This window comes from Lichenostomus cassidix, chromosome Z (assembly GCF_008360975.1).
Source record: "Lichenostomus cassidix isolate B80296 chromosome Z, HeHo_3.0, whole genome shotgun sequence".
Taxonomy (NCBI): Eukaryota; Metazoa; Chordata; class Aves; order Passeriformes; family Meliphagidae; genus Lichenostomus; species Lichenostomus cassidix.
This window is the reverse complement of record NC_139511.1, coordinates 73746819-73766397: the sequence shown is the minus strand read 5'-3', so window position 1 is coordinate 73766397 and position 19579 is coordinate 73746819. Positions and strand designations below refer to the sequence as shown.

At 38.4% G+C, this 19579-nt stretch overlaps 1 protein-coding gene across 1 annotated transcript in view; it reads left to right on the top strand.

Annotated features, from left to right (window-relative positions):
• DYM (dymeclin) overlaps positions 1-19579 on the top strand; it is a 207783-nt gene that overhangs the window by 12879 nt on the left and 175325 nt on the right. The window contains exons 4-8 of the mRNA XM_085043464.1: positions 9071-9123; positions 9772-9865; positions 11153-11289; positions 17716-17788; positions 18043-18147. Coding sequence (XP_084899590.1) covers positions 9071-9123; positions 9772-9865; positions 11153-11289; positions 17716-17788; positions 18043-18147 — 462 coding nt within the window. The remainder of the gene's footprint in view (positions 1-9070; positions 9124-9771; positions 9866-11152; positions 11290-17715; positions 17789-18042; positions 18148-19579) is intronic.

The window sequence follows — 19579 nt, the reverse complement described above, 5'->3', positions numbered from 1 at the left end:
TAAGTGGAAGTTTGAGCAACTGGAATGGAAAATGATTAAGGTAAATAACTGAGAGCCATTTACTAGATGCTATATTTATAAAGAGTGAGGAGGAAGAGAAAGTGTTTTTGCTTCTGACTGGGGAAAATAGTCAGAGGTTAGGAAGAAGGGATGGTGTTGTGAAGGGCTGTAAAGGGCAGTATGGAATTGGAAGTGTGTGAGCGAGCAGTTGTTTTTCCTCTAAGATCCCTGAAGACAAGAATTTTATGCAGCCTGCCCATGACTAATAAGATTGACAATATTCTCAGAACTTGCATAATACTCTGTTGTTTGGGTTTTTAAATGGGGGAATAATTGCATATAAAACCCCAGCAATTTCTTTCGGTTGTTCTATTCTACTTCCTTCCCCCATGGAAGTTAAGGAGTTTTTCTTAGCTTGCTCTGCAGCTTTTTTACACCTATTTCATGGAATCAGATCCAGTACAGAGTAAATTTTTAAAATAAAAACCCCAAATCAACAAACCAAAACCTAACCAAACAAAAAAAAAACCTCAGGCAAGAAACATAATTAAAAAAACAAGCAGACCAATAAAATGATCCAAATGCAGGTTGAAAGCTTTAATTAGCTGAACACCAGATGGTGCTCTTGCCTGGCAGCTAGAGGAGAAATATTTTTAGAGGCGTCTTTTCAGCAGCCTAATAATGGAAGGAAACAGAAATTTCCCATTAAGTTGCATCTACCTGAGACAGCCATTGGCAAGTGAAATCAGCCGATGTTGGCTGCACAGCACCCTCAGCATTTGTCTATATCAGATAACTTTGCCTGCAGGAACAGAACGATAGAGGTCAGTGTTAATTTCTGCGATTGAAAGCTTCCAAATTATCAAGTTAACTCTGTTTTTAATGAGACTTGAGTGGCAAGAGCAAGATGCTTGTTTGACTTGTGGAAAGGAGCCACTTTTCACCTGTTGAAGAGGACAGAGTTTTGCAGTTTTCTTCCCTTTTTAAATTCACTTATTGTAGTTGTCTGTTGCAAAACTAGTGACTGCTCTCAAGTGTTATTGGGAGCTGTGTAAGTGTTCTGTGTTGTTTTCTTGTGGAGGCAGTCGGTGATACCTTAGAGTAAAAGATCTATTTCCTCAAGTTTTTGCAAAGATGGGACTGATCCCCAGGGAGAAGAGGCCTGCATTCTCTGGATGCTGCTTTGGACATAATTTTGGTTCATGGTTCTACATATGTCAGCACTGTAGGGGAGGAGGGGAGGGAAAACGTTAGAAAAGAAGGTGATAGGAAAATTCATGAGATCGGAAAAGCAATCAGCCGAACCCAAATTATCCAAGTAAAAACCAGCAATGCAGGGAGGTGGTGGGGCTGGGCTGGATTCTCTCCTGTCAGCAGCAGATGCCTGACAGATTCACCTTGTTGTCAAGAAGCCTTGGCTGTAGCAAGGAAAGAGCATCTGCAAGGAAGGCTCCCAAGGGAAATCTGAATCCGAGTGTGTAATGAAGTTTGTGGGTTTTTTAACACTTTTCCATGAATGCTTTTTCTAGTTAGGAACTTGTGACTAGTACTTTGCTTTACAGAAGCTGTTGCAGGTTTGTCCAGGTTCTGTAGATCCCAGGTGCCAAACTGAGCTGGATATTCTGTGGAACAATACTCCTTGTGCCTTGGCTTGAGAGATGGGGAATTACTGTCTTTCTACTTCTGAGAAACTCATGAAGACATGATACCAGATCTTAAAATAGCACCACTTTCTGTGCTCTGCTGTCTTCATTTTCTTATGCTTTGTGTGTCTTGGCTCTTTGTATTTCTTCCTTTGTCCTTGTCTTGTTTTTTTGTTTTTTTTTCTCTTTCCCTTTTAGTTGGGTTAATCTCTTCCTCTTTTTATCCATGTCTCATTTTCCTGGTTCTCTCTTTTGATTTCTTTTCTCACCTCTACCTGACCGAATGTGTTAATCTCTCTTTTTCAGGTTCCATGTATAATTCTTTAATGTTGTTAATTTCCTCAGCCATGCCTTATTTACTGGGTTTTATTTTTTCAGTCTCGTTCATATTTTGGTCTGTTTCTGTGAAGAACACAAGGTAGTTTTCTGTGTGGAATAAAGTTTGCCAAATACCAGTGCTGCTGACTGCAAAGTTGCTGTATCTCTGTCAGCAAAACTGATGCAAGATGCTCTTGCCCTTTCACTATCTCTTCTGGTGTTTGTTTTGTTCTTCTGTGGGTTTAATCAGGAACTAATCTGTCTGGAAAACAACACAGCAGAAGTGTTTATTTTTTCAGCCAAGATAATTCCCTGGAGTGAGTCATAGCTTGGCACCATGAAACAATTCTGTCACAATGAGGGATTGATTTTTTGGGGCACAGCAGCCTATTGGGCTAAAACGTGGGATTGCTTAAACCTGCCATCCAAAAATGAATGGGAAAGTGTGTGGTCAAAGCAGAGCTGGCTGCTATGAGTCTAATATTCTGCCTTTCTGGGCTGCTTTTTCTTTCTCTCATGCTGTTGATTTTGCTAATAATTAGGCAGATATTTAGAGGAAACATCAGCTGTCAGTAATCAGAAATGAGCTGCTGGTGAATCCTTGCTTGCTGCCTTTGACTCCCCTGGCATGAGTGAGTATTAACAGCCAGAGCCAGCCTTGGGGATCTGGCAGGTAAAGAAAGGCACTGGGGCCTGTCACAGTCTGGGAGTGGGAGCAGAGAAGTGGTACATACGTAAATGATAGTCAAAGGAACAGCTTCCAACAGTTTAGGTTTTGGTTGCCTCATGCTTTTCACTGTAAAAGGTTTATTATGATATCCTCTTCCGTAGAGCAAATCATGTGTGCTAAGCAGGTACTGCAGAAGTGTCTGCTGGGACATTTCTGGTCTCAGTCATTAGGAAGTACTTGGTGCTCTAATTTCACACTCTTGCATGTTCTTTTTTTTTTTTTCCCCTTCATGGGTCCTTATTTGTTGCACAGAACGGACTTGCAGGAGCCGAATTAAAATTCTATAAAACCTCTTAAATCTGCCACTTCTATGCTTCAAGTGACTGACTTATCAATCCAATATTGTTTGGATATTGGAAAAATAAAATACAGCTTCTCTGGATGATTTTTTGAGTTAATGTCAGGATTAAGAGCTATGAGGTTTGCTTTGGAGTGTTAGCTCTCAGTCTAGGCAGACTTTGTGTTTGTCTGGCTTTCCTATGATTTGCTACCAAGAATTCAACCTCCTCCTTAGTGGTGGTATTAGTTACAACTATTTTCTGATGAAAAACTTAAAGTTAACTAAAGCAGAGCTTGCTGAAAATCATGTGCTTAATATTTACTGTTCTGCTTTGTTCCTTCCCCAGAGTTATTAATGAGTTGCTGGTTCAAGAGTAATGTGCATGGGCCTTTAATGGAAAGACATAAAAATGAGAAGCTTTTATGTTGCCTTACCATGGTACATTTTTTAAATGGTACAATAAATCATATGCTGCCTTATATTCTTTGATGTTTTTCCTCCAACTAGTCCATTAAAATCAGCATTCCCACAGTATGAATTTAGGGCTGGTTCTTCTGTTTTGTATTCAGTGGCAAAGAAAAAAGGCCTTACTGTGAGGAAAAAACTTCAGGAAAGCTGCTCGTTTTGCTTTTTTCCCTTTCTTTTTTAGAGGGTTACTCACTCGCTTTGGTTTGTGTCTTTTTCTTACCATACAGGTGTTGTGCTGTGGGTATGTTTGCAGTTGCAGTTTTTAGGCAGAGTGCTTTCCCTTGTTATGCGGAGATATTTTAACGGAAGCCACTGCTACTTTGAAACATCTTGTCTTGTGGTGCTGTTAAAGTAAAAGCAGATAAAACCATGTTCTTCAAAGTTGGCTGCTGTCAGGAAACAACCTTCACTGTCTTAATAATTATGGTTTTGCTGAAGACTGATTGTTAATAAAGTAAGGTGACTAAATTCAGTCATTCTAAAATAATCCCATTTATAACTCCACTTCTTTTTTTCCCCCTTTATTATTTTTTTCCCTCCTCTTCTTTTTGGAAGTAATGTTTTTGACAATATATGCCAAAATAGCTGACCACAGAATCTAGCTTTTTGGTAGTATGAAGCCAGAATTAAAAATCTGCAGTCAGTGAAAATGATGAAATTTTATTGACCAATAGACTGCTCAATTTTCCATTCTTTCCCACCTCTACTGAAGAGAGGTTTTCTTACAGAAAACTGACTTCCTGATGAAGAAACTTTTTGCACTGTGATGAGTGATTGCAAACACAAAGTGATTAAATCCCAATGAAATAACAATTATCCTTGATTACTCTTTACTTTCACCACTGATGTGTAATAGCTGTAGTCACACAGATGCTGTCTGTGTGTAGAGGGGTTTGTAGTGACAGTTGGTATGCAAGATGTTCTTACTGCATGATATTAAGATGTTACAGAAAACAATCACTGCCACTATAAAACTTCTCCTGCATGGATACCTTTAAAATAAACAAAGATAAAACCATTTTCTTTAAAGATGCCTGTGCTGTCAAGGAAGCAAGTTTCACTATTACTAATTTTAGTAATAGTCTGTGGACTTAGCCTCTACATAAAAGAAAAGCAAATAAAATAAAATTTCTTTTTTTTTTTATTAAGTACTTTGAAAATGCTGGCCATCAGATCACAGGATGAGGGAGGAACTCCTCTGAAGCCTGGAATTTTTTTCTGAAGTGTGTGGGAAGCAACTGTGAACCTCACATATTTGCTTGTATCCAAGTGAGCCAGTCAAATCTGTATAGTTAAGAACACTTTGCTTTGAATCCTTTCTGTTTGCCCCATGTGCTCACAGCCCATTTGAATCCCCACATCAGGTGATACCTTTTGTTCATTTCTTGGAAAACTGTGGGGCTGGTGAATATGTAAATATGTACTGCTTTCTCAAAGCGAGGTTGTTCAGTTCAGGTTGTGCCAGTTGAAGTACATGAGCAAACTCACCCAGGTCACTGTGATCGTGGTGTTAAAGATCCGTGGCTTGAAGTTGGTGTCACAGAAGCCCAGAACAGTTTGTGTTGGAAAGGACCTTGAAAATCATCTCATTTCTACCCCCTGCCACGGGCAGAGACACCTTCCCCTATCACAGATTGCTCCAAGCCTCGTCCAACCTGGCCTTGGACACTGCCAGAGATGGGGCAGCCACAGCGGCTCTGGGCAACCTGTGCCAGGGCCTCAGCACCCTCAGAGTTTTTTCCATGTGCACATGACCATTTTCCATGGGGATGTCTTGTCCTGGGCAGAGCTTCCTGGAAGTTTCTGGAGTGTCTGGGCTTTTCCTACTGGTGCTCAGCACAGCCATCAAGCAGCAGGAAGAGTTGACTTACTTTTCATGCTTGCAGGCCGTTTATTACTAGAAACAGATAATGTATTTTATGTTAAGAGTATACTAACCTTTTCTCATGGATCACGGAATATTTTACACTCCATCCTTAACAAATCTGTCCTTTATTTTTATGTGTTCTCACCCCTGTCCTCAAGTGCCACGTCCAGGCTTTTGAATCCCTCCTCTGATGGCAAGTCCACCAGTGCCCTGGGCAGCCGTGCCAGGGCTGGACAACCCTTTGCATGAATAAATTCTCCCCAGTATCCACCCTGCCCCTCCCCTGGCCCAGCCTGAGGCTGTTCCCTCTCCTCCTGTCCCTGTTCCCTGGAGCACAGCCTGACCCCCTGGCTGTCCCCTCCTGTCAGCAGTTGTGCAGAGCCACAAGGTCCCCCTGAGCCTCCTTTGCTCCAGGCTGAGCTCCTTTCCCAGCTCCCTCAGCCTCTCCTTGTCAGACTTGTGCTCCACACATATATTTGACCTATGTTTGACAACAGGGCAGTCCATATTCCTTAGGTGAGGGTTTTCAGAGAGAATTGGAACTTTTATTTGTGATCAGTGCAGTGAAGGAACTTCACTCTATTAGTCCTTGCTCTTCTTAGAGCTGAAATATAGTTTGAATATTTATTCTCAGTGTTCTGTGTGGCTTAATGAAAGGACAGATATTTCAGTGTGGAGCTTCCATTCTTACATTTATTCATTAACCACACACCATCTCCACAGGGACTGTAGAGCAAAGTCAGTACTAGAGTTGGTTGTACCATTTCTTTTGTGCCACCTTGTGAATCTTGGCTCTGGCATTTTCTGCCCAAGAGTTAATGTAATTTACCTTCTGTATCTTCACTGCACAAAAAAATACCCAGACAGCTTTTTCCATGTGTCTCACTTCTCTTTGCTGCCCTATCAGAGGAAACATAGTCACTGCTAAGTTTGGCCCCAGGTACCTGGAAATGAGCTGCTATTTTTGTACACCTCCATGATATTCTCTCCATGAATCCATCCTTGGGGAGGTAATAGTGTTGAGTATTTCACTGGTATGTGCCTGTTGGGCTGGTATTTCTGCTGTAATTCCCCCTCACTAGGTGTTTCTTTTGAGTGAACTGAAATTTTGCAGTAACTGTTGCCTAGTCTTAAGTGTGGCAAAATTCAGTTTTGTGTTCGGGTTGTATGAATAAGGGGCAGTGGGCTGTCATTAATTTTTAAGCATTAAACTTCATCTTAGTGTAAAAAAGAATGACTCGAGTGTTAAAAGCTTTGCTGAAGATCTGAAAGCCTTGCTTGCTTTGCCACTGGTTTTGATCCTGGCAACTTGGAGAAATTAGGCAACTCTGTGGAGTTTGTTTGAGGACTTTGTGTGGGTTTTAATAATTCAAAGGGAAGAAAAAAGTCTGTAAGAATGCTATACTTTGAAATCTAACATTAGAAATTAGGGAGAAAATGAACCATAATTCAAAGCTGAATGTCTGTATTTATGGTTTAAATCCTGGAGCAATTAAAATAACCATTCAGACTGTGTCCCCAGGATCTTTGGATGCTGGGAGCGGTCATGTTGTGTTAGATTATGATTTTTCAGTACCTAAGAACTTTCTACTGGGTTGTTGTCCATTGTAATATTCACCCTCCCTGCCTGCCAGGTCTTAGGAAGGAATAAATCCTGATGACAAGGAGCCAGCTGGGCAAATTTAGAAGTTTTTGTGTTTTTAAAAAAGTGCAAGGTCACACAGACCTAGAAAACTGTGTTGTCTGTAGTTGCTGGTGGCACGTTCTTGCTCAATACCATTTGTTTTTAATTACTCTGCATGTTTGTAGTGCTGGAACAGGAGACCACCTTTGAGACCAAGTCTAATGTTTTTAAAGTATATATCACAATTTAAGTTTGTTCTTTCTTAATCTTATGTCTCAAACCAGTTTGTGAGAGAAGAATGAATGCTGGTAATTGATATCAGGACAAGCCAATCTGCATAATCTAAAGTTGTCTTAGGATATTCAGCTGTAGATGAAGAGCTGTCTCAGCTGTCAGCTCACTGCACAGTAAATTAGTCTGATATACAGAAAAATTTGCAGGCATCTTAAAACTTAATTTGTTTGATGTCTCTATCTTGAATAGTTTTCTATTGAAAGGTTTTGAAGTAATTATTTTGGCTGCTCTTTCTACATATCTTCTAGTCCTCGTGAGCTAAAATTCCACAACTTCCAGGGGAATGGCTCCACAGGGTGTTCAGCACTGTATCTGGTTTAGCAGCTTCCCACACAGCACCACTGATAATCTCAGGTTGATGCAACAGGGTGCTTTGTCTGGGTTACCATTTAAATTTAAAGAAAACACAGGACTTCAAAAAAAAGAAGAGGAGTGTGTTATGACTGCAAGCATTGAACTATTTTTTTTTTACTGTTCTTTCATTTTTTGAACTTCAGAAGTACCTGAAGGTCAGGCTGTGTGTTAATTCAGTCTGTATAGAGGGTCTACCATCTCTTACAAAACACTGAGCAGTAGGACCTTTAGTGGTATGACAAGAGGTGATGGCTTTAAACTAGAATAGGGTAGATTCAGACTAGATAGAAGGAAGAAATTTAAACAGGGAACAGGGAACAGGGTGGAACAGGGTGCCCTTTAGTTGTTAATACTCATATTGCTCAATGTGGCATTGGACACAGTATCTGAATATTTGTCTTGTTTTCCCATCTGTTAAGGATGTTTTTGAGGATCAGTTGCCCTGTACTGGTAGGTCAGAAGTATGTGTTTGACGCAGCTGGTGTTTACTTTCAGTGGTTGCTGTCAGGTTTTGCTTTAGTGCCTTATTGTTCTTTTCAGATGATGTTTTTCTGAGGCATATCACCAGGCAATTAATGAAGTTACGAACAATTTGCTGTATCTGATGTGATTGTTGCACTAGTATAATAACATTAGTTAAAAGGAAGAAATGGCTTAGCGTGAGGTTAAATGTTGGATTGAGGTTTCTTTTATTTGCGTTTTTAAAAATGCGTCATTGCATGTGAAATTTCTTGTAAAAAAAGTTCAATCCCTTTCTGTAGGCTGCTGTTCTATTTGTCTGTATTTATGGTTATTTATTACTATGATTCAGTAACACTAAGCTGAGCATGGCTGCACTGAAGCCACAAAGGTAGTGGTAATACAAATGATCACAGAATCATAGAACTTTTTGGGCTGGAAAAGCCCACCAAGAGCATTGAGTCCAGCCATTCCTCACCACTGACCCATGTGCCCAAGTGCCACCACCACATGGCTTTTAAATCCCTACAGGGATGGGGACTCCAACACTGTCCTGGGCAGCTGTGCCAGGGCTGGACAACCCTTTCCATGAGGAAATCTTTCCTGATATCCAGCCTGAGCCTCCCCTGGCTCACCTTGAGGCCACTTCCTCTCATCCTGTCCCTTGTTCCCTGACATAATTTTATTTTGATGTACAATTCACTTTTGAATATTAGTTTCCTGTTTTATAGTTGCTGTACTTCAAATGAATATTGCACTGCCTGATGTTAGGATGACCAAGCACTGTAATGAGTTGTCCAGAGAGCTTGTGGGGATACTCAAAAGCCACCTGGGCACAGTGTTGGGCTGCTGGCTCTAGGGGACCCTGCTTAGGCAGGGAGGTTGGACAAACTGACCTCTATGAGCTAGTGGGTGGCTAAAATTAAATGCATCATAGAAAGATTTTATTACTGTTTTGTAACGAATTTTCACTTCCAGTACAGGAACCCAATTACTTGTGTAAACATTTTTATTTTCTTTTTCTTCTATCTAGTGCTGACTTAAAGCTCTTGGAAGAAGCCACAATCTCAGTCTGCAAGTCTTTAGGTGAGAAATTGTGCCATCTTTTTTCCATGTGCTTTACCAGAAAAATTGAAAAACATCCCTGTGCACATTCATGCCTTAAGCATTCTGTTTGTGTGTTATACTAGTAAGATTAAAGCAGTGTAAACAGTGTGTTTATGTATATCCCAAACCTTTAAAAACTTCTTCTGCTAACTGTTTTACAGAACTTGATATGACTGAAAGGTTTAAAACAATTCTATCCCTACTATGTCTTTTTCCGTTTACCCTCTAAGCTGATCGGGAAGGGGAAGGAACCAGAGGGTGATAGGAAGGGATAATACAAATGTGATCAATTGAGTTGCAAGAAGGTAAAAGGTAGCTGTGAAGACCTGCCTAGTTTTCTGATAGGAGGCTGTTGTGCTGTAGACAAGTTGGGAAAGGAAGCAATGTGAGTTTTCCACATTTGGAGTATTTTAAATCTAGGATGAGTAGTATTCAGAGAACAGTTATGGAATAGTAAATCATGTACTGGAGAATCTTAAAAGAATGCCTGTACAGAAAACCAAGACATACTGTCCTTTATTTAGAAATATATAAGACATTGAAATTTGGGTTTTTTCTTTGTATTGTTTGAACTTAATAGTGTCAACTTACATGCTGTGTAATTGTATCTTTTTTTTTTTCATCTAGTTGAGAAGAATCCTCGAACAGGAAACCTTGGATCATTGATTAAAGTCTTTCTTTCTAGAACCAAAGAGTTAAAAATTTCAGCAGAATGTCAGAAGTAAGTTCCCAGAAAAGAGATGTGTATGCCATTGAATTTTTTTAATGTTCCTTTTGTTGCTAGCTCTGGAATTTTTTTACCCTGCTAACACACTCGTAGACCAAACCTTAGAATTCTCCTAAATTGTTGTTTGAAACAGAACAACTGTTTAATACTTCTCCAAATGCAGAAATTAAGTGTAATAAGTAAATAAATAGCTGGGGGAAAAGACCTTTGTGTGTTAGACAAACACATTTTTGTATAAATGGTGTAAGCTGTGGGTACTACTGGCTTAGAGCTGTTCAAAAATCATCTGAAATTTCTAGCTCAAGCTTAATGTATGAGCCAGTATTCCATCTTGGAAATATTTTAAATATCTATAGATATGTAAACATATATCAAAATACTTCTTTCAAGTTATGTAATACTTCTTTCAATGCAGCTGCCATTGGTTCTGTTTGCCCCTTTCAGCAGTAGGAGAGAACTCCAAGAGGTTACTTGTGCAGCACTGTGGGGATTTTGCAGGAGGCTGTCTGTAGTCGTTCACTCACACCCATAGATAAATGTCCCACTCTCATCAGATCTGAGGCTGCAATTCCTCCTTGTTCCCAGGACTGCCATCAAGTTTTTTCCTTGCATCTAAAGAAAGAAGTTACTTGTGCCCGGATAGCTCTTGGAGTTTTAATCCAAAGATACCTTGAAAGTACAACTTCAGCTAATAGTTGACTCTGTGCTGTGCATGGGCCTCCCTTCAGTTGCTTACTTGTACTCAAAAAAATGGAATGAAGCCGTATTTCCCTTTTATTCAGAAAGCTGGGAAAATATTTGTGTGCTGCATAGGAAAATCCTGCTGTGTGGTGCTCATGAAGTCCATAAATACCTACTGTCACCCAAAAGCTGTTTATCTGGGAAAAGGGATAGGGTTCAGGGAGCCAGGAAGCTTTCAGGTCTGAATCTGTTGGAAATTTTCTAATGTCAGTGTGACTTGAGTCCATAGCATCTAGAGACCTTTAGAAGTTTGCTGAACTGTTTGGTGAGTTCCTCAAAGAGTGGTACTTCTGTCAGTTGTGGTGTTTTTAATGGTACAAACATAGTTAGGGAGCAGGTTGTATTTTCTATACTACTTTGAAATACATTCCCACTGTTTTCTGTAGCATCAACTGCAGACTCCCTGCTTAAACACTTTGCGTTTTCCTAGCTTTAACTGTAGGAACTTTGTCCCCACTGACATTTATTTTCTTGTGGTTTTTGATGCATGTTTGCTGGTGAAGCATTACTGATTTGTGTTTGTTCCTGCTTCTTTTCTAGCCACCTCTTTATCTGGCAGGCTCACAATGCACTGTTCATTATTTGCTGTTTGCTGAAAGTATTCATCAGTCGAATGTCAGAAGAGGAGCTGCAACTTCATTTTACTTATGAAGAGAAAGCAGGACCAAGCTCATGTGGTGGGTACACCCAAGTGTTAGTGAAACAAACATCCCATGAGAAACTAAAATGTCCTGATGTCTGTAGGTGTGACATGAAGGTACATGGTTTAGTGCTCGGCTTGATAAGAGTCAGGTTAATGATTGTACTTGACCTTAAGGGTCTTTTCCCTCAGATGCTTTAGGGTCTAAATAATTCCATGATTCTATGTTTTGTTTAGACTGAGGATCTTAAACTTCGCTTTAAAACTAGAAATTAAGTACTAGAGAGTTACGTTTAACTTAATTTGGATTTTTTAAAAGCAGTTGTTCAGATGTGGTGCTGTAGACCTACCTGAGCTTTAGTGATTTTCATACAGTTTGAAATGTGGTCATGGTTCTCTTCAGAGGAACAGAACAGAATTTGGGTGAATCTGGCCACATACTAACGTTAGAACACTGATATTGCAATTTAATGCATCTTTTCACATACTTCTATGTGAACTGTAACCAACAGTGCCAACAGAGTGGAATTACTGCAATTTTTAGGGATCTAGTGAAGGAAAGTAGCAGCACTGTGGTTAGAACTGACCCATTGAGAAGTTAACTGCTAAAATTTAATTTGTGTTCAGTAGTTTATACAAGAGTACAGGAAAAGTCAAGGAATTTAGGCAGAATGTACTAAAATAGGCTCATGTCCAGGAAATAGAGTACGTATTACACAAGATGGCAGATGGCAGGAGAGATGCTCAAGGAAGAAGCTGTTGTCTTTGAATAAGAATAATGCAAATACGTTCAATATCAGTTATATTACAGCAAAAAGACATTCTGAATACTCTCTGCCACAAATCTTTGTGTAGCACTGTGTCAAGGTGTTCTGAACAGAGTGCATGATGGATAATGCTGCCATGGGAGCCTTGATTTCCTTTGTTTTGGTGTAAATCATGGAATCATGTAAGTTGGAAAAGCCCTCTAAGACCATCAAGTCAGACAGCTAACCCAGCACTGCCAAGTCCAAGTCAAAGTACTGTTCAGTTTGTAATTGCATGATGTTTATTGCATGAAGCCTAAAAAGTCTCAGAATGCTATAGCAGTGTGAGTGGATGGGGTGAGAACAACCAAAAGTGTCTGACTGTGGATTTCCTGCAACGAGGACACGTGTTGAGGACACCAAATCGCTGCTTACTCATTGAACAGTGAAAACTGTTCATTAAAATCTGTTTAACTCCTTGGCGCCTGCCATTGCTCTGGGGAAATCAGAATTCTGGTGCCAAAGGATTAAGTGCTACATGTTGAAATGGTTTAATGTATTTAAACTGTGATGAGTGATCTCCAGGAGGGAAGTCAGCTCGCTGATGCATTGGAAAAGAAAACCTGCTTGTGTATAAGCTATCCCTGCAGACTGCCTGTGGGTTTATTCCTGGATTAAAAAAATGGCTCACCTCTTGCTTCAGTGTACAGCCTGCCACAGTGGGATGGGTGGAAAAGCTGAGACTTTTGTCTGCTGGAACCCCTGTGATCTTTTTTCCTTGCACTGGGAATTCCTCGCAGTGTGGTATGGAAAGTGATTCTTGTCACCAAGGTAGACCCATGTTTATATCATGTCTAGTAGCACTTGACTGTAATTCACAGTGGCATTTATTAGCAATTATTTTGTGCATATTGATGGCAAATGTACTTAGCAATTACCTCTGAACAGATAGTTCATGGGATGTTGATTAGAAAGGTAATTGTGTGTGGTCTGCTGGTGAGGCAGGAAATGAGCTGCTCCTCAGCTCCTTTTTGGGTTTCCAGTTGGGAATAGTTCTTGCGAATTTCGTCAGGGTATTGAGATTCATAACATGCTGAGGTTACGTAGCCATTGGGTTTGTTACCTAGAAGTCTTCTTGTTTAAATATCTACAGAAAGTGGTAATAAGACAAATACCTTCCTATGCCTCTTATGCTCAGGAGAGTTATAGGAGAGTGAAGTATCAATAATGAATTATAATAAACTGTGGTTGTGTTAGGGTCTATTAAAAGTGAGCAGAAGAAAATGAAGTGTTTTGTTGTTTGTATTTTTATAATTAGGTGTTGCTTTCTTGAATTTTTGGCTTTTACTTTTTGGAAAGTAGACTATTCCTATTATTATTATTATTATATTATAATAGTTATATTATCAATTTATTATTATTAATATTCATATATACCTATTATTTTTACATCTATTTATTAGTAGTTCTGTGGAAATTTTACTATCTTTTGTGAACATGCTTTTTAGAAATTAGGTTTTTAGTCATTCTTATGTTTTTTCATTTACCAAAGCTTGACATTATTTATAATTCTTCAGTTATGAACATGATAAAACAAGCCTTATAAAAGACATTATTACGTGAACTGTATGATGTAAATAAAATATCCATATTTTAAAAAGCTTTAATACAGTTTCTGAATTTTGAAGTTTCTGTATTTCCTTACTTCCTGGTGAGTAGTTACTGGAAAGAACAGTACAACCACCCAGCCACACAAACAACCTTCCTTCTCTGTGGTCCATTTTCATATGCTTTGTTCAATCTCTTAGCCTTCTGAGAAAAGGTTACTGTTCTTTTCAGGATCATCTCACAAATTCTTTTGAAATCACTCTGTGGTGGTTTTTGTTTCCCTATGAGCATCACATTTTTATCCTTCTGGCTGGATAATATATTCTAGTGCCATGTTCTCTGATTTAAGTGCAGCACCTGGGAGCTCAGAGCACACGACTGCAGTGTCAGCAGGCTGGGATGCTCACACTGCAATCAGGCACTGCATCAGCACCTGCTCCAGGATATTTGGTGTGTCAGGGAGAAGAGTATAATCTATGAGAATCCTGTATGTGCAAAATATCCCTGTCACTGGCTACTCAGAAATATATACTGCATATGACATAGCCACTATGATTCAGTTAGCATTTTTTATAACTGCCTTATCTGGAAGAATTCTCCTCCCAGATTTTGCAGTTCACATGCTTTCACTTTTTCTGAATGTCCAGTTCCTGCTTTTTCTTGCTAGACTGTGCTTGAAGCTCAGAAGAAAGCTGAGCAATTGTGCTTTGTGTCATAAAATGGGATTTTTTTTTAGTTTTGAGTGCATGGGTGTACTTCAGCCTAATGAAGAAATTGCACTGGATTGAGTTCCTGCTAATAGTACTGCTTATTTATTTCCTTAAAGAGAAGGCATATCATTAATAGAAATGCATTCTTTTTGACAAGTTTCAGATGGTTCTTTAGCCCAAGAAGTGCAGCCTTTGTGTCTTCATCCATTCCCAAATTGGGAATTTGCTTATAATTTTGGAGAATATTGCACGATTTTGATTGCTGCAAAATCCACAGAGAGACTAAACCCCTATATTTTAAGATTCAGCTGAAAAATACCTGGTATCAATAAATCCCAAGCTGGAGTCAGCATCTGCTCAGCTGAAGTTGGACTTAGTCTCACTAACACAAATCATTCATCTTTTCACTGCCTGTATTCCATAATTTCTGCAGTCTTTTACTGTGTTGTGACTCAAAGGTGTAAGAGAGCACATACTGAGTGTTGTGTTTTAAATCAGACCATCAATTCATTTAACCTGTTCCCTGAGCTGTAGTAGGAAGCTTTATTTATTATCTGTAGAGAAGTTACACATAGGCTACTAAGCACTGTTCTTGATTTATTAAAGCAAATATGAGGACATAGAGAAGGGAATAAATAACAACACATTTACTGCAGCCTTAAATGATTTCACAAGTGTTCAGCTATCACATAAAGGAAATGAGGGAAGGCAATTAATTTGTGTACCCATCATTAACTCTCTTAAGTGGAAGTTGGAAGTTTTTGAGAGTTCTTAGAGCTGAAGATCAAACCACACAACCTACGGAAGCTCTGTTTTGCAAGAAATTGTTTATTTTATTACCTCTGTCCAGGTTCTGTATGAGGAACTGGGCAGAAAAACAAGTGGCATCTAAGGTGAGGATATACTTTATAATGCCTGAATATCTTACTAATATTAAGCACATCCACCAGATCAGATATTATCAATATGGTAGTTAGGTTCTTGAGAAGATGGAGGTGGACTGGTTTTAGTAGAACTGGGGCTTCCTGGCATCTCTGTGTTATTGTGGATGAGCCATTTTGCCTGTGTAGTGTGTGCTAAGCCAGTGTCTGTCAGCTTTGAAAAAGAAAAAGGAAAAAAGTCTATAAGTAAATAAATAAATATATATATAAACCAAACCCCAAACAAACAAACAAACCAACCTCACCAAAAGGTCAAAATCTTCCAAACTGGTTGCAAAATGAAATAATCCACATGATTGAGACTTAAATATATCTGATGAAAAAATGGTACTTCAGCATAACTGGATATTTTAAAACCTGTGTGTTTGCAGTCACTTCTGCAGTGGAGTTTGGAAGATGCACCTCTGATTCCTCTCCCTGCTCTAATTTTATCAGGACAGGTTCACCCTGTACTTACTTTCCCCAAGGCTTTACAGGTCTTTGATCTAAGTATGTGATCTATTAATGTGAATGAGTCTTGTGTGTATTGTCTTTATCCTGCAATTGAAAGAGGCATTGTTTGTGCAAACACAGAGTGTTCCGTGTTTATAGCTCTCTCTCACGTTATATATTTGGCTTGCATTCTCCTCATTGTCTTGGCAAGATGAAAATGAAACAAGAATGTGTGTACCCCAACTGGGAAAAGGATACATTAATTATTGTAGCTGAATGACATTGATTACAGCAATTAAGCTTTTTTTAAAAATTTTAAATAGCATCTTTCATTCTTCGTGACTGTGCTAACCCAGTGTTTTCTCCCTTTATTTTGAATATTGTCTTGATGGAAAATTTCATATTCAAATAACCTTATTCTCTCTTTAAATGAGTTGTGCATATAGTATGGTGAAAGAAATGATGTTTTAAAAATGCACTCACTTTACTTTTTTATCTTTTTTATTCTCACTTTCCCCTGTTAGGAGAAAAATTAGGTACCTGTTGGGAGCTAGTAGCAGTCTTGCTTTATAAGCATTTTCTAGATTCAGAAAGCCTTAGGAAAATGTCACATTCAAGTTACTTTAGAATATATTATCTGTGTTCCATTATTGGCTGTGGTTTCTGTCCAGGGTTAAATACTCCGAGCAGTTCTTGGTTTTTCTAACAGGAGCTGCATTGTGTTACTCATGGGGCATTCTATATAAAGGAAACCATGTTTCCGTGATAAAAAACTGATTTCCTTTAGAATGTGCAGTTCACTAGGTGACAATTTTTAATGTGTTTTTAATAAACTGATTGTGGAAAGAAATAATTTTGCTTTATAGTGGATATTCCCCATGGTGTGCTTCTTAAAATTGAGTTCTGGACTCAAGAACAAACTTGGGTTAAGCAGAGTAACACTGCTGTAACTTGGCTGTAATGCTGTGTTTATGGCAGGACTTATGTATTGGAAAATACAAAATAAACAGGCATTTGGGTAATTATTGTGTTGCAATGCTGTAATGCAGGGGATCAGCTGTGCCTGCTCTTAAGCCATTCAGCACTATAAAACCTTCTACTTTTTTATGATGCTGTAGGTTTCTCATCATAATTTTATTTTTGAAAGCAGAATAAGTCCTAATGAGCCAAGAGATTTATCTTCTGGGCTTTTTAGTATTATATGAGAACTTCAATTGTTTTAATCAGCTTTTTCCTCAGTAAGTCTTACAAGTCTTTTGTTACAGTTGCTTTTAAAAATTGCTGATGTAAAATACCATTAGTTTTGTTGCTTAGAAAAATTGTGTGTTTTTAAATAATTTTGAATCACTCCATGCATTTTATCATGTTGTGTATGACTAGAGAATGATTTTGGTTCCCTCAAAATGCACCAGCTTGTCATTGAAATGTGTAAAAGCTCTTCAACAAATAAATAGATAATAATGAAAAAAATTCTATATATTGCTCAAGAGCAGCAGTGATGTGCTTAGTAGCAGCATTCTTTTGACATTCTTTAGAATATTGCTTACTGTATGGTAGACAAATGGAACGATCTCTGATTATTCTTCACTTGGGTTTAAAATCTGAGTGGGAAAATATGTGAAATGCAGAGAATTTTGAGAGGATATTTAACTGTGTACCAGTGAGAAGTCACCAGTGATTAATTCAACTGTTAGCAATAACCCTGTTTAATATGACTGTCTGTAAGTAGTAAAGTAAGGCTTGATATGCTAAATATTAGCATATTCCCAGAATACCAACATCTCATTTAATTCATACAGTTATTACTGGTTACATTTTTAAAGTAAAAAAGGGAAGGCATCATCATTTTCTCTGTTGATGATCTCATGTGCTTTCTATTTCAGGTAAAAAAACCCTATCTCCTTTAACAGGTAGAACTTCTAATGTTTGTTTCTTAATTAAGATATTGATCATCTCCATTTGTGTGTTAGAATCTTTGCTTTGGTATTTGAAAACTCAGAAATCCTTTGATATGTTTCTTTTTTAGGAGTTGAGTGTGAAGACCTCATAGAAGAGTTGCTGTGTTGCCTCATTCAGCTCATTGTTGAAATTCCTCTCTTGTAAGTAGGCTTTTTTATTTTCTTCTTCTTTTTAGTCTTCTTTTATAAACTGAGCATTTGAGAGAATGTGAAACTTGTAGTAACGGGTTTATAATGTTTAAATACTCGTATTTGAATGTTCCATATGATGGAGCAGCACAGATAATGATAAGCTGCTGCCAGTGCCAGCCCTGAATATTCTATTGGAAGAAGTACATGATGAACGTCTCACACCCAGTTCAAACCATCAACAGAAGTTATTCCATTTGTTTCAGGTACCCCTGTCAGCACACAGACAGTAACTGGTGGAAATGGTTGTGCTCATGGTACAGGGGAAGGTACAGTGGAGGTGTCACTTCAGCTCTGGGGTATGCAGTAAGGTGAAAACTAAAGTTCTTCTGCAGTTCTGTGGGGGTTTAAATTGCAAAAGTAAATAATATTGTGCTATTTAATATTGATTTCTGAAATTCCAGTGAATTGATGTCTGAAGAAGGGAGAAGAGAAATGAATAAGTGGGATGTTTCTGTAGATCTCCAGATTTGTTTACATGACTTTTTTTCATACATCTGTTGTATTTGAGAGATGTTGATTCCACATCTTGTTGGGATATGTGTCATTAAACATACTGCAGTGTTTTGTGTAGGAGAGCATGCTTTGTTCTTTTGAAATAAAAGTATTCTTTCACTTTTGTGGAAGTGTTCTGATGAGTTTTAACTTCTTTTTTTCCCCTTGATAACCTTCACTAAAGGTAGAGGTAGCAGTGTCTTGAGTATTAAATTGCACCCTGGTCTGTGCCTAAAACTTAGCGCCCCAACTGAAGCATCAGGTCTTTGGAATAGTTTCAGATTGTTTGTTACAGCGTAGCATAAAGCTCTGCTATTTTGTAGCTGGGATTGTTCTTTTGGTTGGAAAACTGACAAAGATGCAATGTCTTTTTAAACACTTCTGTCATTAAATGCAGCTCTGTCAACGTTAACGCGAGGGATTTGTGTAGGTAGAGTGCAATGAACTAGTGGTGTGACTCAGAGTGTCATTCCACAGAGCTTGTCAGGACTTCCTGGAACAGATACACGCTTTGTTTGGAGCAGATTAGAGGAAGTACAAAGGGCTGAGAGGACTGTGATATATGGGCAAGTTCATAAATCCTGCAGGGTTTTGTTTTTCTTTCTTGGAAGTACCAGTGTGTGTGTGTGTGTGTAGTCCAGTCTCCTTTATTCTGCCATTCCGGCAGAAGAAAATAACACCAGCATGATTGTTCTTCACCCATTTCAACAACTGAACCTGTCAGCAGGTTGAAATCTGTTTCTTTGTGAATGTGGTTGCTGCGAATGGAAGCAGCTGCTGAAAGCACTTAGATTACTATAAAATCTAGTGATAAAGTGGCTTATTAAAAACTATGTAAATCCTGTCCATAATTTTAATATTCAGCTATATTACTTTGCATAAGAGAGAGATGTGGAAGATTTTTCTTTTGTGGGGTTTTTTTGGTCAAGTAAGTTTTTTTAGCTGAATTTCTCCAGAAATAGCATGCTGCTGATTGCTAATAAGATACTAACACTTACAAAAATGTGTATTACTGTCTTGTTTATCACTAGAATATGTTTAATAATGTGATAATACTTCAACTAGGAATTTTATTCCCGTATCATCAAAGGGGAAGTAGGTAGGGAAAAGGAGATATGGGAAAACTTGCTTTCTCTAATACACAGTCCAATTATGTTCTTCATAAAGGTGTTAAAAGGTATTAGTTTAATATTAATTTTGTTCAGGAGAATGATCAGGGTTGTTTTCATAGTGATTTTACTTCTTGGT